The sequence below is a fragment of the Pholcus phalangioides genome, unplaced genomic scaffold (assembly GCF_987345545.1).
Source record: "Pholcus phalangioides strain wild (caught in Gottingen) unplaced genomic scaffold, Ppha-v1.0 ptg000015l_1, whole genome shotgun sequence".
In the NCBI taxonomy this organism is placed as follows: domain Eukaryota; kingdom Metazoa; phylum Arthropoda; class Arachnida; order Araneae; family Pholcidae; genus Pholcus; species Pholcus phalangioides.
In genome coordinates this window covers 19,683,692-19,698,083 of record NW_028301608.1, presented here as the reverse complement: position 1 = coordinate 19,698,083, position 14,392 = coordinate 19,683,692, and the positions used below count along the sequence as shown (strand labels likewise).

Here is a 14,392-nt window from a genome sequence, read left to right as displayed (position 1 = left end):
TGACTCAATTCGATCAAGTTGATGAAAACTTTCCTTCATTTTTTCAATGAATTTCACTCATTTTTATGTGAAATATTTAGGGAGTATCAGATTTGAAAAAATAAATTCTATAAAATAAACAAATATTGGAAAACGGAATTTTTTTATTTTCCATTAAGGGATAATTCTTAGTAATTTCTTAACACATGGGTTTTTAAATTTTAATTGAATATATAATATTTGAAGGAAGTGAATATAAACAGTATAAATTTCATGAAATAAATTTTTTTGGCACAGTTTTTAATAGCTTTCTAAATATCTATACACACACAGGAAACAAAATATTGTATACAACAAATATATAATGTTTATGTTACTGTAAATTTGATAAATCCGTAGTGCGCGTTATCTTCAGAAATTATGCATAATAGTTGGTAAATATATGCATAATTACCAATATTTTTAGTAAGTTTGATGAATTTCGTAGCATTTATCACTTTTTACGAATGAATCGAATAATTCTCAAAATGAAGTTACTAAGTTTAATGAATATGGAAAAAATTCATGCTGAAATATCACTTTACTTCAACAACTTAGTTCTGTCCGTATGAGATGCGTGCACTACACATATTTCGCCATAAAAATTAAATTAATAATAAATGCGAAGATAGAGAGAGATTTTTTTTCATCGGCTTAGTTGATGTTGGCTTTTGCTGTATTTATCAGCATATGCAAACATAACCGTTACGAAGAGGGGTAAAAATACTATTATTTTTAGAGGTTGTTATGCATTTTTATGCGAAAAAGCAATTGTCTAGAGGGGGGGGGGGAAGTTTTCCTCACATTCTATTTAAATAGAATATTTTTCATAAATTTCTCCTTCTGAAAAGCATATTTTCTTCCAAGTTGAGCAAAACTCGAATGAACTCACTAGCTCGCCAAATCTCGCCAAATCTTGCGGAGACGTATATTTCAGTTAAAACTTCATAAAACTCACAATTTCAATCATTTATTGCCAAAAATTCTATTAAAACATTTAATAATGATTCATGACATTTGAATTTTACCAAAACTTGGAACTTTAATTGAATTAAATCCAAAATGGAGTCGTTAAAAACTGAGACTACGTCAGAAATCCATTGCATCGTCAATTTAATATTCCAATTTTTAATTTATAAGAAGAGGAATAAGCAAAAAAGTATTCCCTTGTGAAAGGATATTGGTCCCCCTTTCCTAAACCGCTCAGAACATCCGAAAGCTGCGCAAGTGTTGGCCATTCTAATCAAAAATAAGGCAGCGCGTGTAGATCGTCATACGAGTAGCCATAAGGAAAGCATTGGCAGCGAGATTCCCTGACCAGCCTTTCGACCGGAGTCACGTGACTCCGGATCTTTGCTTCACATTGTAACCCCTCGCGCGCACTCTATAGTATTATTACTCTGTGCTTCTTGGCCTTGGTCTTCTTCTTGGACTTCTTAGCGGAAGCCTTCTTCTTTTTCTTGGCTGCAGAAGCCTTCGCCTTGGCCTGGGCCTTCGCCAGGGCATTTACAGCAGCAGCAGGTTTAGCGACTGGTTTCATGATCATCAGGGTCGGAGCGACGAGGATGTTGTTGGTACCTTGGGGCTGGGCTTCTCCGGACGACGAGGAGTTTTGGATGATCTTCGGGTCCATGATATCGTGCATCACTGCGTGGCGCTCCATTCCTTGAAGGTGAGAATGACTTGATTGGAAGAGGTTTTTTGCTCTCAAGCTTCTGATGAAGACACTCTGACGCTATTGAATAGAATGAGACGGATTTTTGGAGCGTCTGTTGAAACAGAATGACTCGGAGAGATCGAGATCACGTTCTCACGTTAGTACGCAATTTGAGGCTCTTTCAGCCTTTTCAATGGACGCTATTGGTCCCCCCCCCCCCCAATGATGATTTTTAATGAAAATTCGGCATATTGATTCCTCGGGATCGGAAATTTCGCCTCTGGTATGTTTCGTCCCCGGTGCTTTTCGCCCTTGGAAATTTTTCCCCTGACATTTCGCTTGCCCTGACCGCATAAGTGACCAAGTGATTGGGTGAGTGACCGTACGAGTGATCAAGTAGTTTGGTGATTGATCGCACGAGTGACCAAGTGGTTGGGTGGTACAAGGGGCCATATAAGTGAGTGAGTGACCGTATGAGTAACCAAAAGAGTAACCGTGTAAGTAAGTGATTGTGAGTGACTGAGTAAATGACCATATAAATTATCAAGTGAGTGACCATGTGAGTGATTGTGAATGATTGTATGGTTGAGTAAATGGCCATGTGAATGATCGAGTGACCAAGTGAGTGACCGTGTGAGTAATTGTGAATGATTGTATGATTGAGTAAATGGCCATATGAATGATCGATTGACCAAGTGAATGACCACCACTCATACAGTCACACATTTGGTCATTTGTATGGTCACTAATCCATTCACTTGGTCACTCATATAGCCACATATGATCACTCATACGGTTACTCACTTGGTCACTCCTAATGTTATAGCAATATTCACTAACATGTTTGAAATCAAAAATCAGAGAAAAGTTATGAAACAACAACGCTCCTTTCTCCTCATTCGAGATGTCCTTTTCTAATTTTTCTCTGATTTTAGAATTCGAATATCTCAGCGAATAGTCCTCCTACAAGGAAAGGGTCCAAAGGTGTCATCCTCAAAATATTATGCAAAAATGAAAGTACATTCATCTCATCCGGATACACATGAAAACAAAAAATTAGCGGCGGAATGCAATTATTAAAACCGCAAAAAATTATTAAAAATGACAACCGTTGGCTACTCATCACCTCTCACGCTTCTTGGCGATACTCTAAGACTGTAGGTTTGCGGGATTTCAAAATTCATTCTTGGCCTCTATTGGCGTTCAGATATTAATTTATTTTGAGTGACCCATGATCATTCCGCCAGTAATTTTTATATTGTTTGTGTATATTTTAACGAGTAGAATCAGTGATATTTTATTCGAAAATTTTTGAGGATGACATCTTTGGACCCTTTCCTTGTTAGAAACGTGGAGTTTTATTTTTCTGTTTGCCTCAAGAGATACAGGGCAACAACTTTATAATTGGAAGTTAATACAAGGGACCGTATAAAAATTTAGATTTTTTTTTATTTTGCTATATACTGTATTTTCACTCTCAAAACTGGTACAGGGTGATTTTTGAACGCCTTTTGAGCATTTTTTAAATTGAAGTCATACCTCTACGACGGACATAATATTAAAAAATGCGGACATAATATAATGTCTATTTTTTTTATTGCAGAACACTTCTTGGACACCGAGTTCGACAAAGACAAGGGCGGACATGCCAAGAGCAGTGGTGTAAAGGAGCACGAAAGTCACAACGACCACGATTCACACGAGCGTAAGAGAGAGCACGAAGTCACCGATAGGAATTCCCACGAGCAAGGATCCTCGGCCTCGTCAGGTTCAGCCAAAAAGCACGTCGAGTCGGCGGTTCGGCCATCGTCGCAGAAATATTACACGCCACCGTACGGGGGCCATTATTCCAGTGCCAAAATAGACGGCGGTTTCGGTGGCAGGCACGAGTCCTCTACGGCCGAAAAACACAAGGACGGGTCCTCGCACTCCCAAAGGAACGTCGCCGAGTCGAAGGCACACAAGGAGCACCAGAGTGAGAAAGATAGACACAGTCACGAGGACGAGAGTGCTCACCACGACAAGGACAAGGGCAGGAGGAAAGAAGGATACAGGGAACGAGGGTACAAAATCACTGCCGAGAGAGAATATTTCTTGAATGGTGAGTGGAACGTTCGTCATCCATTTCATGAGTTTAGTTTAATCATGATTTCCACATCCTTAGTAGAACCCCCTAGGCAGGGCCACAACTAGAAACGAAAATATACTCTGTCACACAGGTTCATTATCCATTTTGGTGTCATCCCTTCCCCCGTTATTTTGAACGGGACTGAAGTTTTTGAAAAGAGAAAATTTGGCACCCTTCGTGATCCAGCGCCCGGGGCACCAGATCACCATGCCCTTTAAACCCCGCCGTTGCCACATTGGTGAACGACTGAAGTTGGTTTTCTGTGTTTCCAACTGCGAGCCGATCTCTCCGTTAGAAAGTCTCACCGCAGAGAGCAACAGGCCTACAACAATACAATTATTCAATCAAGACACCCATAGTTTGAAAAATTTATGGCAGATGGCAGCACTCTAGCAAGCACTCCACAGAGACAAGCTTCACATTATGTTAACAACACATATACACATTTCCCAGCAAGGCCCAGGTTTTCGACCTCCTGTTAAAATCTCTTCATTGAGACAGAGCGGCGGACCATGATCTGGTTAGGAGATCACCCTGCCCTCTACTAGTTGCGGCTGCGACCCTGTCTGCAAAGGCTGGGCTCTTTGGCGTGCCGCCTGGCAAGGTTTACCCCGGACATCATCTTTATAGTTAATTTATAGTGTGGAAAAAAACAAAAATTGTTAGAATCATCCCGAGCTGAAGCCCTGTCAGCCCCCAACTCCAGTGTTTGTGTCGAGCGGGGAAGTCATGAGCGTGATTATGGGCCGCATCTTGTTAATCATCTTAAAATCAGTGTTTATAAATGTTTCGTGTTTCCAGTACCTTCTACAAATGAGTAGGAGGTTTTGCACTCCTAGAAATGCGTGAAACGCGTACGCGGGGGGGGGGGATAGGAGACCTGTGGCCCTTCAAGACAGGCACGAACATTAATGGCAAGAAAAAAATTTAAAATATTCTAGCACAAAAGAACCCTCATTTGCTATTTTAATCAAATTGTGATCATTCAAAATTCTTTTTTAAGGTCATTAATCCATCCAATGCTTCTGACGTAATATTACGTCGGACGTTCCATGGAACAAATACAAAACACCATTCTTTCGCTTGCCAGGTGTGTCCGCCGCTTTGAGATAAGAATTTTAGATTTGGGTGAAAGTAACTTTTTTTGTGTGAGTAGAACAAACATGGTTTTTTTCACCGAAATCTTCTTTTCCTTTTTCTTCTACGAGGATGATGTCACTCTCCGCTATCCATACGGTTTTCTAGAAGCTGGCTGATGCGAAGATATATTTAGGAAAGAGATAAAATTCAACTTCCCCCGTTGCGGAGAATCGAACCCACGTCCTTTCACTTTCCGGGTGAACGCACTAGATTCAAAGGCAACGAATCTCTCAATCTTTCCTTGGACCTTGTGTACACTGAACGGGACCGTACATGGACAGTCGGACCTAACTCACTCGGAAAGTGGAAGGACGTGGGTTCGGTTCCCCGCAACTTCTTATAGATAGCTGAGAGTGACAATATCATCTGATAAGTCGCCATCTGGTGGCAGTGTCGGGAATTGTGAGCTTTGGCCTCAGTTATGTCCGACCGTCCATGTACGGTCACGCGTTCAGTGCACATGAGCTCCAAGGAAAGATTGGGAGATTCGTTGCCTTTGAGTCTAGTGCGTTCACCCGAAAACTGAAAGGACATGGGTTCGATTCCCCGCAAGAGCAGTTTAATTTTATCTCTTTCCTAAATATATGTTCGCATCAGCCTAGCTGTTAAAAAGACTTTCCTTCTATGCTTGTCTTTGCATGAGGGGATGTACGCTAGTCTCCGAGATGTGTACAACTCTTTTACGCACATGGGTCACGACCCAAACTTGATTCGCAGGGGCTTCTTAAATGGGTCGTTCGAATTCACCTTCACTCTGTTATAAATACGCTTATTGTGTCACTGGTTTTACTAATTTTAAAGAACAAGCAGTCACCGGGGGTTCTCTCCGCAGAGAGCAGGCAGGCCTACAACACGATACTGATAATTAAAGCATTTCCATCTTTACTTCAGAAAATAGAAGCCAGATGGTAGCATGAACACGAAACAAGAGCAACTCGACAACATAAATACGTTAGGGCCAAGCATACACTCAGAACACTCATTCCGGTATGTGCCGATTCGTTAGAAATTCCGTAGAGGAATGTGTACGAGGTGCATGTTCGGTAAAGTAGTAGTCACAGTGGGTCACGAAGCTGCTCTTGTTGTTGATTCTGGGCCGCAACAGAAAAGGTCAAGAACCGTTTGTATATCACTAGATGCTGCTATCTATCTTCGAGTTATCAGATCACGGAAAAACATGTGCCCCAATTTAATTTTTTCGAATCTGAAAACACAAAAACTGATTCAGATAACAAATATTTATGCGTTTTTTGTCATTTCCTTTATTTCACGCAGATGCTCATCACGACACTGGCACATCAGCTCATAAGAGTGGAGAGAAGAGCCGAGACAGAGAAGGTGCCCGTCAAGGATCTAAAGAAGGCGAAAGGGACCGTGGATTCGTGAAAGAACACAAGAGCCACGACTCACACGACGCTGCCTACGACGCCAAAGATCGTAAATTCGAAGATGGCGAGAGACATTCCGAAGGATATGACAAGGCGTCTGCAGCGTCTTCATCCGCATCCGCAGAGAAGAAGCACCACGAAAATGCGCCATCATCCAAAGTCGTGTACCACCAAGAAGGACCGCCAGTCATCCGCCAGCCACCGATACCAGTCTATCCTCACCCGATCGCTTACGATTCATCGGACGACAAAGCCAGGCCAGCAGTTGCATACCCACCTCCAAACCAAAGAATCCCTGTCGAACCACACACCAGAGGACGCAAAATAATTTCGTCTAGCGAAAGTGGTGAAATCCCACCGCAAGTAAAGGATGAGGACGAGGAAGGGTACGTCGGGTACGCAGGGTATCGGCCGAAATCTGGTAATCACCCGATCCTTAAGAACATAAGGAACTCCATCCGTCAAGAAGTCAAAGAACCGCCGCCATCTTACTCCAGAGAGACTCCAGTGAAAACCCCAGATATTACTGCTGCTGCAGAAAAAGACAAATACGGCAAGAAGCCGGAACCGGAAATCACACAATACGGTACCCACCTCGGTAATCACCCTGAGGAAGCTGAACCACTGGATGACTACGGGTACCCGGAGGATACGCGCAATCCCAAAGGAAATATTCCAATTTATATCGAACAGAAACATAAGCCAATCCAAACCCATCAGAAACATTCGCCCAAGTTGTACATCGTGCAGACGCAAAGACCTCAGCCAGCCGCAAACGTAGACCACAGGTTCCACGGCAACAACAACAACAACAGTCCACCTCGGCCACAGCACGAAAGGGTAATTTTCCAAGGCCCTAAGCAGTATCGCCAGCAAGACTATATCCTGAAGAGGCCCCCAGCGCGGGACCCGAAACCAGTAAATAACTATCCGAGACGAGAATACGACGGAGGAGTGTCTTATCCATCAGCCAACGTGCAACAGAACGTGCCTCTGGTCAGTGCGCTGGGGATACTGCTACCAAAACTCCCCGAGCAGCCGAACCCTGCTCTGTACATGCCACAGGACAATCCCGCTCCTCAGACGAACAACAAATACAGCCCGGTCGTGATTTTATCCAGAGGCCCTCAAGTTGATGACCACGCTCTGGATGTCTGGTACACTAGGCAGGATAACTAAACAAAGATATACAGTCGAATCCCGTTATAATGAACTCCAAGAGACCGGAGAAATCACTTCGTTATAACGAAATTTCGTTATAAAGGAATCCAAGGTTTTGCATTTTATTCCTTTGTAAACTTTTCTGGAGGATTAGAACAGCGTTCGTTAAAACGAGATTTTCGCTATAACGGTATTCGTTGAAACGAGATTCGACTGTAAAATTGCGTTACTAGTGATTAAAACTAGAGATAGTCCTCCAAGGACAAGAACGGGAATGGATACGTCATGTCACGTGACATAGGATGATTCTATTCTTTCTTAATTGACATAACGGTCTTGAAAAATCGGTTGAATCACTACGCATCAAATCATGCACGACTGGCGTCTTTAGCGCTGTGTTTTGGCTTCCTATAGAACTGGTTTTGACGCTGAAACAGAACGGAACAGACGGCACGATGTAACTACTTGGCGACAAAAAACCGATTTGTCTCAGTAATCCCGGAATTCTTTGTTCACAACCAGAAAAAATCCTCTTTCAAAAGGTCGTTTCAAGGGTCTTTCTTCTTTTTGGTGGACTATATGTACAATTATTGTTAATGCATTGGATTGAAAACGCCATCAAGAGAACCTTATACAGTATCATAATCAAAATAAAGAAGAAATTTCCAGGATAAGTTTCAGATCTTGAAAGTCGAGCTAATCGAACCCCGTGCCAAGAGCTCTTTTTAGTAAATTGATGGTGTAGAAATAATAAGGTATCCCGAGATACAGCCCTGTCCGCTGGGTCAATGGATTTCATTACCATTATTCAACGAAAAAACATACTTCATTTCAAATTAATGGGGGGAAATGATAGCTGTATTGCTAAATATAGTAAATAGGGTTGTCGGACGTTCGGTGCTGGGTAATTTATAAAAAATGTTGCGTCATCTGTTGATGATAGAGAGATGAGCTTATTCCACAAAATTTCATGATTAATGAGTGTTAGTTGGTGCTGTTACCTACATTATTAAGTCATGGTCTATGAGAAATGTGTGGTCCGTATTTTGAATTTCTAAATCCGGCAACTCCTTGTCTTTCATACAGTCTGGTCTTTCTGTTCATTGACGAGAATGGGATGTTCTGGCAGAACACGAATGACTGATTATTTATTACTAATTAAAATTATCAGATCGGACTGATAATTTGGAACACGTTGAAAAGTTTTTCGAATAATAATTAATGAAATGTCTTGTTGGAGAAACTTTTCCTTTGCTTTGTCATGTAAATATTTATTGTACGAAATCGTATCTGTGTGTGTGTTTCGACTAATAAATTGTTTCTTCATGCATATGTACTATGTTGAATTTATTTAACGCATGAAATTTCATAAATTATTATTTTTCGAATTGTTGGGAGCGGACTACAGCAAGTGCAAAATATTAAATACCTTAAAAAAAGCAGCTACTAAATTAGGAAACTCAAAAATGAGAGAACTCACGCTTGTGCTACCTTATAGAAATGACTGACATTTGTTCACAATAGGTAGAGTCGCTCTTCATGGAGAACGTTAATAACTTTTCAATAAAAACAGAGCTGTATTATCTTTCAAACCCGTGCATTCATTTTTATTTATTTTTTTTGAATTTTCAAAATGTTTTTGCATTTTTCATACTCAAAAAATGAATTGAAAACATAAATATCATCAAATCATTATTTTTTCCAAAATTTTAATTTCTTTTTCCTGAAGAATTCAAATTTCAACTTCAAATTTTTTCGGCCGAGATGATGCGGGGGTGGGGGGGGGGGTATATCCATCTTCACACATGATTTCTTTCCAAAATTTTATAGCTAAATTTTACGTGATAAATCACACTTTTTCCGGAGGCACTTCCTCTCTCTCTTGGATGCCATCTTAAAAGCCCCCTGAAAGTTCAACTTCAAGTGCTGCCCTCTGATGAAAGCCCCCAAAGTACACATTCACCATTTCTAACTCAAAACTTACTCAATCCTTGAAGTCACGGCTCAACTCTAAAGTCGAAAGAAAATATTCTATAGTGAAAAAAAGCGACCTATACATTTGTTGCACCAGGGTCTGAAAGGATTAAGCTATTTCTATTTCTTTTCCCGGCTTTTAACCAAGATTCTGAAACTACGAAATGAGAACATTTATACCCGTGCACTCCAACATTTGTTTTCCAACCAAAAGAAAGCCGCTTTTAATGTGTATATGTTACTGCCAAAACCCGAAGTGCGGTCGATTCGCGATGGAGCCGACCACTTCGCGAATTGGCCAAGAGTTTTTGGCAATGTCTGAATCGCAAAAACGATTCGGACTTTGGCCGGCCATTCCGCGAAGTTACCGGAGATCCCTAGCCAAAGCTCGGGATGCCATCTGCTAGCCAAAGCTGCTGATGTAAGAGCAAATCTATTTTTTTTAATCGCCAACGTATGATAAATGTCTGCATTAGTCAGTTCTATTATCTCCATGTAACGAGGGGGGGGGGGAAGTGAAATTTGAGAGAAAAATTATAAAAATAATTATATATCCCTTAACATACTAAGCTTTTTTATCAACGTTGTTTACTAAGCTGGGGTCCTTCAAGAACCCCAATTTTTTTTCTTTTATTAATCAATTTTTTTTCGGTATATTACTTAAATTAGGTTTTTTAGATTTCTGAAAGTATATTTCAGTGATACAAGCACTTTTAGAATTAAATATGTTATTTATTTCGACAGTACGTTGTAGACAGTAAAAAGTTAATATAAAACTAGTTGTATATGTCATCGTTAAGAATCATGTAGTGCTGCAGCCCTTAGCACAGGTCACAGTTGTGCAGGTCTTTCTGTGAGTTTCGCATACGAAACACTTGCATTTACTGCAGACAATATTTACTTTCCTGTCTATGTTTCTGGGGCAATAAGCACATCTTCCTTTCTTCTGGATCTTATGCCGCTGTGATGTTGATGATGCGCATTTAACTGTGGCGTTGCCCGTAACATTTACTCCCACAGCTTCAATGGCTCTGACAACAGGAAGATGGAGACCATTTGGATTGTTTGCTCTCCGATGAATGTTTGGCAGTGTAAGTTCCTCACCAATTTCCAATAGAAATCTATATCTGCGATTTTTCAAGCCTCTGTTCCAGTCTATGTTTTTCGACATCCAAATGATGAAAGCATTTAGGGCTCCAATATCAAGAATGTTCATGAAAAGTCTCAGAGGCCATCTTGAGGTACGTCTGGCACACGTATATTCTCTTATCAACTTGTCTGCATTGTCTACCCCGCCTTTGGTACGGTTATATTCAAGTATCATGTTGGGCTTCTTATGACTTTCATAGGATACTGAATCATCAATAAATTGAGTGGAAAGGACACGAACTGTTTTGTTTTTCTTTGGGACGTAGCTGACCACTGCTACTCCTTCTGAGAAGATAAATATTGATGAAAGAAGGTCTCTATATTTTGCAGTTTCTATCATTACAGGAATATCTAGCTTTTTTACTCTCAGTGTTCCTGTCATAGTAACATTTTTCTGCAGCAAAAATTCTGCAGTTTGCACAGACGTGAAAAAATTGTCAGTAGTCACACCTCTTCCAGATCCAAAAAATGGTTTTGTCAAGTCACGTACTACGCGGTGTGCTAAGTTTTTTTCTGGCAGGTTTCCTGGAAGCTTTCCAGTGTAGACTTGCATATTGTATAAATATGAAGTCTTCACGTCCGCAGCTGCCCAGACTTTGATCCCATATTTTGCTGGTTTAGATTTCATGTACTGCCTAATTGGACTAATGCAACTAGTTGTTCATCTATTGTAATATATTCAAATGGTTCGAAAAGCTTCTTGCAGTTTTCTACAAATGAATCCCAAACATCACGAATAGCTGCAAGTTTATCATTTGAATTTCGTTGGTCACGTGTCGATTTATCGTCAAACCTGATAAACTGAAGGATGTGCACAAATCTGTCCCGTGGCATAGCAGCAGTAAAAACTGCACGACGAATTTTTTCATCTGTTGTCCACATTTCAGAAATGCTTTCTTTTCGGCACCGAAGAGCACCAGCAATCAGTAACACACCAAAAAACGCTCTTATTTCCACAGGATCTACATCTAACCAAATTCTCATTCTGTTCAGAGAAGCATTCACGTTGAAGTTATCAACAACATGTGACGCTGCTTCAGCATTCGTGAAGGTGCATATAGTATCTACAATTTGGTCATCAAGGAACATGTTGAACACTTCGGACATGTTAGTTGCAAAATTAGTTGCTCTCGGTGGACCAGGACACCTTCTGACAATGTTATGTTTGCGACGACGAGTCACGGGAAGGACTGAACTTGTCCACTTTCTTCCTGATTTTGCAACTAATTCATCTCCATTAGAATCAGCATCCGAATTGTCGCTAGCAATGTCACTTTCTTCAGAATTCACTTCAACGTTGTCTTCAGATTCTGACTCATCTTCTTGTGGAATGAATTCTTCATCAGAGTCGCTCAAAATGTCTTCCGTGCCACTGAGGTCACACTCTTCTAGCAAGTGAACAATATCATCATCGGAAAGTTGTCGGCGAGACATTTTTCAAAATTTCCAATCAGCTTGTTTACGTTCAGTCGGCGTGTAGGGTAACAGTACACAAAATAACCATCCTGGTCGGCTTTGACTTTAGAAAACAAACACGTTGCCACTCAAACCAAATGCAATAATAATAATAATTATTATTATATACAGATGAAAGGGTCGCTAAAATGTTCATTTTCTATGATTTAAACAAGAATTAAATCTTTTCACATTTGTAACGTGGAATACTAAGCGGGGTTTTCCAGGGACCCCAAGCGCATTTTTAATTTCTAATTTTTTTTTTTGTAGAATATTCTATAAATCTAATAAATATTTTTTATCATAAGGTGGTGCGGGACACATACAAAAATTAAGAAAACAATTGTTCTTATAGTTAAAGCAGGATCACTAGAAATGTCACTCTGGGGTCCTTCGAAGACCCCGCTTAGTGTGTTAAGGGATAAACAAATACTTTTGTGCCAAATTTTTGAGACATAAAATGATTACCACATCGTGACTGCGGTTCGATGGGTTGCCATAACTAACTTGGCGTAACTAACGTGGACATAATTATACCGAAAAAAATACGCAAACTTGACGATAATCCCGAATCATGTCTTTTGTTATTGAACTTCGGCCAGGGATCACTGGACACTTCGCGAACTGGCTGGGTCAATATTTAACGAAATTGGCCAATTCGCGAAGTGGTCGGCCCCATCGCGAATTGGCTAATTTCGGGCTTTAGCAGTAACACATAAACTGTAGTAATTTCTGTTTCTTTATGGGAGGAGGAGACTTTTTTAATGGAGGAAAAGCCCTGCCCTGGATCTCCTCAAAGTGTGTAAATGTGTGTGGAAAAAGAATTTAAAAATAATCGTACAGTAATGAACAAGTTTTTGTTTCCAATGCAAATTTTTTTTCCGGAAAAAAAAAAGTAAAATAATTTCGGAACCCTCAAAATATATGAGGACATAAGGGAAAAATTTCGAAACGTATGAGGATGATGGAAAACAGTGATTCCCAACGTGGGCGATGAAATGTTTCAGGGGGACGGTAGAAGCTACGGGTATAACATAGGATCCCATGGGTTAGATTGCGATGGGGGAAAAAGGTTGGGAAACTATGATGTAAATGAATCAATGATGTAAAAAATTAAGACATCTAGCAATCCCCTAGTTGTAGAAGACAATAAAAGCGAACAGAATAAAAAAAAATCGCGTGATTATATATATATATATACAGAATGTGCAGGAACACACACGAGAAATACTTGGACAAAATACAGTCGTCCCTGCTTAATCGGAAACGGATACCCCGCTTAAACGAATAAAATCCTCCGGCATTAAAATTTCTCCCATAGAGACAATGTTGAAATTCCCCGCTTGTATTTTAATTTCTAGATAGATAGATATAGATAATTTCTACTTTTCCTCTTTTAATCGAATATTACGCTTCACATATCAACTTTAAATATATATCAACTACTATACTTACCATGATTTTATTGAACAAAAGACTTAGTATTAATGGGAAATATGTTACTAAGTTAAGATAAATGCATTTAAAAGTAAATACTAACTTCCAAAAGTTGTCTTCAATACGTACATATAATTACTTTATTTTTTGGCTTTTTCTAAGCCAATAGGTGGCGTTAACTTTATAATGAAAAGTAAAAAAACTGGTGGCGTGTGATCATTGTATTGTAATAAAATATAATTTTCATTTCATTTTTATGTCTGATTTATTCGAGAAGCTTTATTAATATTCATCCTTTTCATCAGTTTTCAATGTACAAACTTTGCAAGATGGCAATTGAATTGTTCCCCGCATAATCGAATATTGAGTGATGGAATCGTTGATATACGACTGAAGAGGAAATGTTCGAAAAATTAGAATTGATGAAAGAAATAAAATTTAGAATAAATTATTAGAACATTTCCAGTGTAAATAAATGGAATTTATTACGGCGTAAATGAATAAAACAATTCAAGAATAAATGAATGAAATACAGAATATAATGATGCGTATTTTACAGCCATCAATATTCTCTACAGAAGAAAACACGTGTAACTTGATAATAAATAATGCTTCAGAACCGAAGATAATTCAGAAAAAGGTAACCAGACCTGCCCTCTAATTTATGAGAACATGTCTTCATTTTTAGTCATCTTAAGCATTCTCGTGTTATCGAAATTTCTTCCTAATTCTCAAAATTCAATTTTTTTTTTTTTTTCCAGAAACAAAAGTCTGTCTATCAGCGTGTATTTGTTTGGTTTTTTTCCCCTCAAACATTTATGCCCTTTTTGGGTAAACCCGGGGCTGTACTTACCAAGATTTTTTTATGCATGGTGGCGTCATCTG

At 39.6% G+C, this 14,392-nt stretch overlaps 1 protein-coding gene across 1 annotated transcript in view; it reads left to right on the top strand.

Annotated features, from left to right (window-relative positions):
• Nucleotides 1–8,822, top strand: part of LOC149075628 (uncharacterized) — a 52,341-nt gene extending 43,519 nt beyond the window's left edge. The window contains exons 6-7 of the mRNA XM_089243115.1: nt 3,279–3,776; nt 6,219–8,822. Of these exons, the coding sequence (XP_089099241.1) occupies nt 3,279–3,776; nt 6,219–7,510 (1,790 nt within the window). The 3' untranslated portion in view covers nt 7,511–8,822. The remainder of the gene's footprint in view (nt 1–3,278; nt 3,777–6,218) is intronic.
• Nucleotides 8,823–14,392: the final 5,570 nt, after the last annotated feature.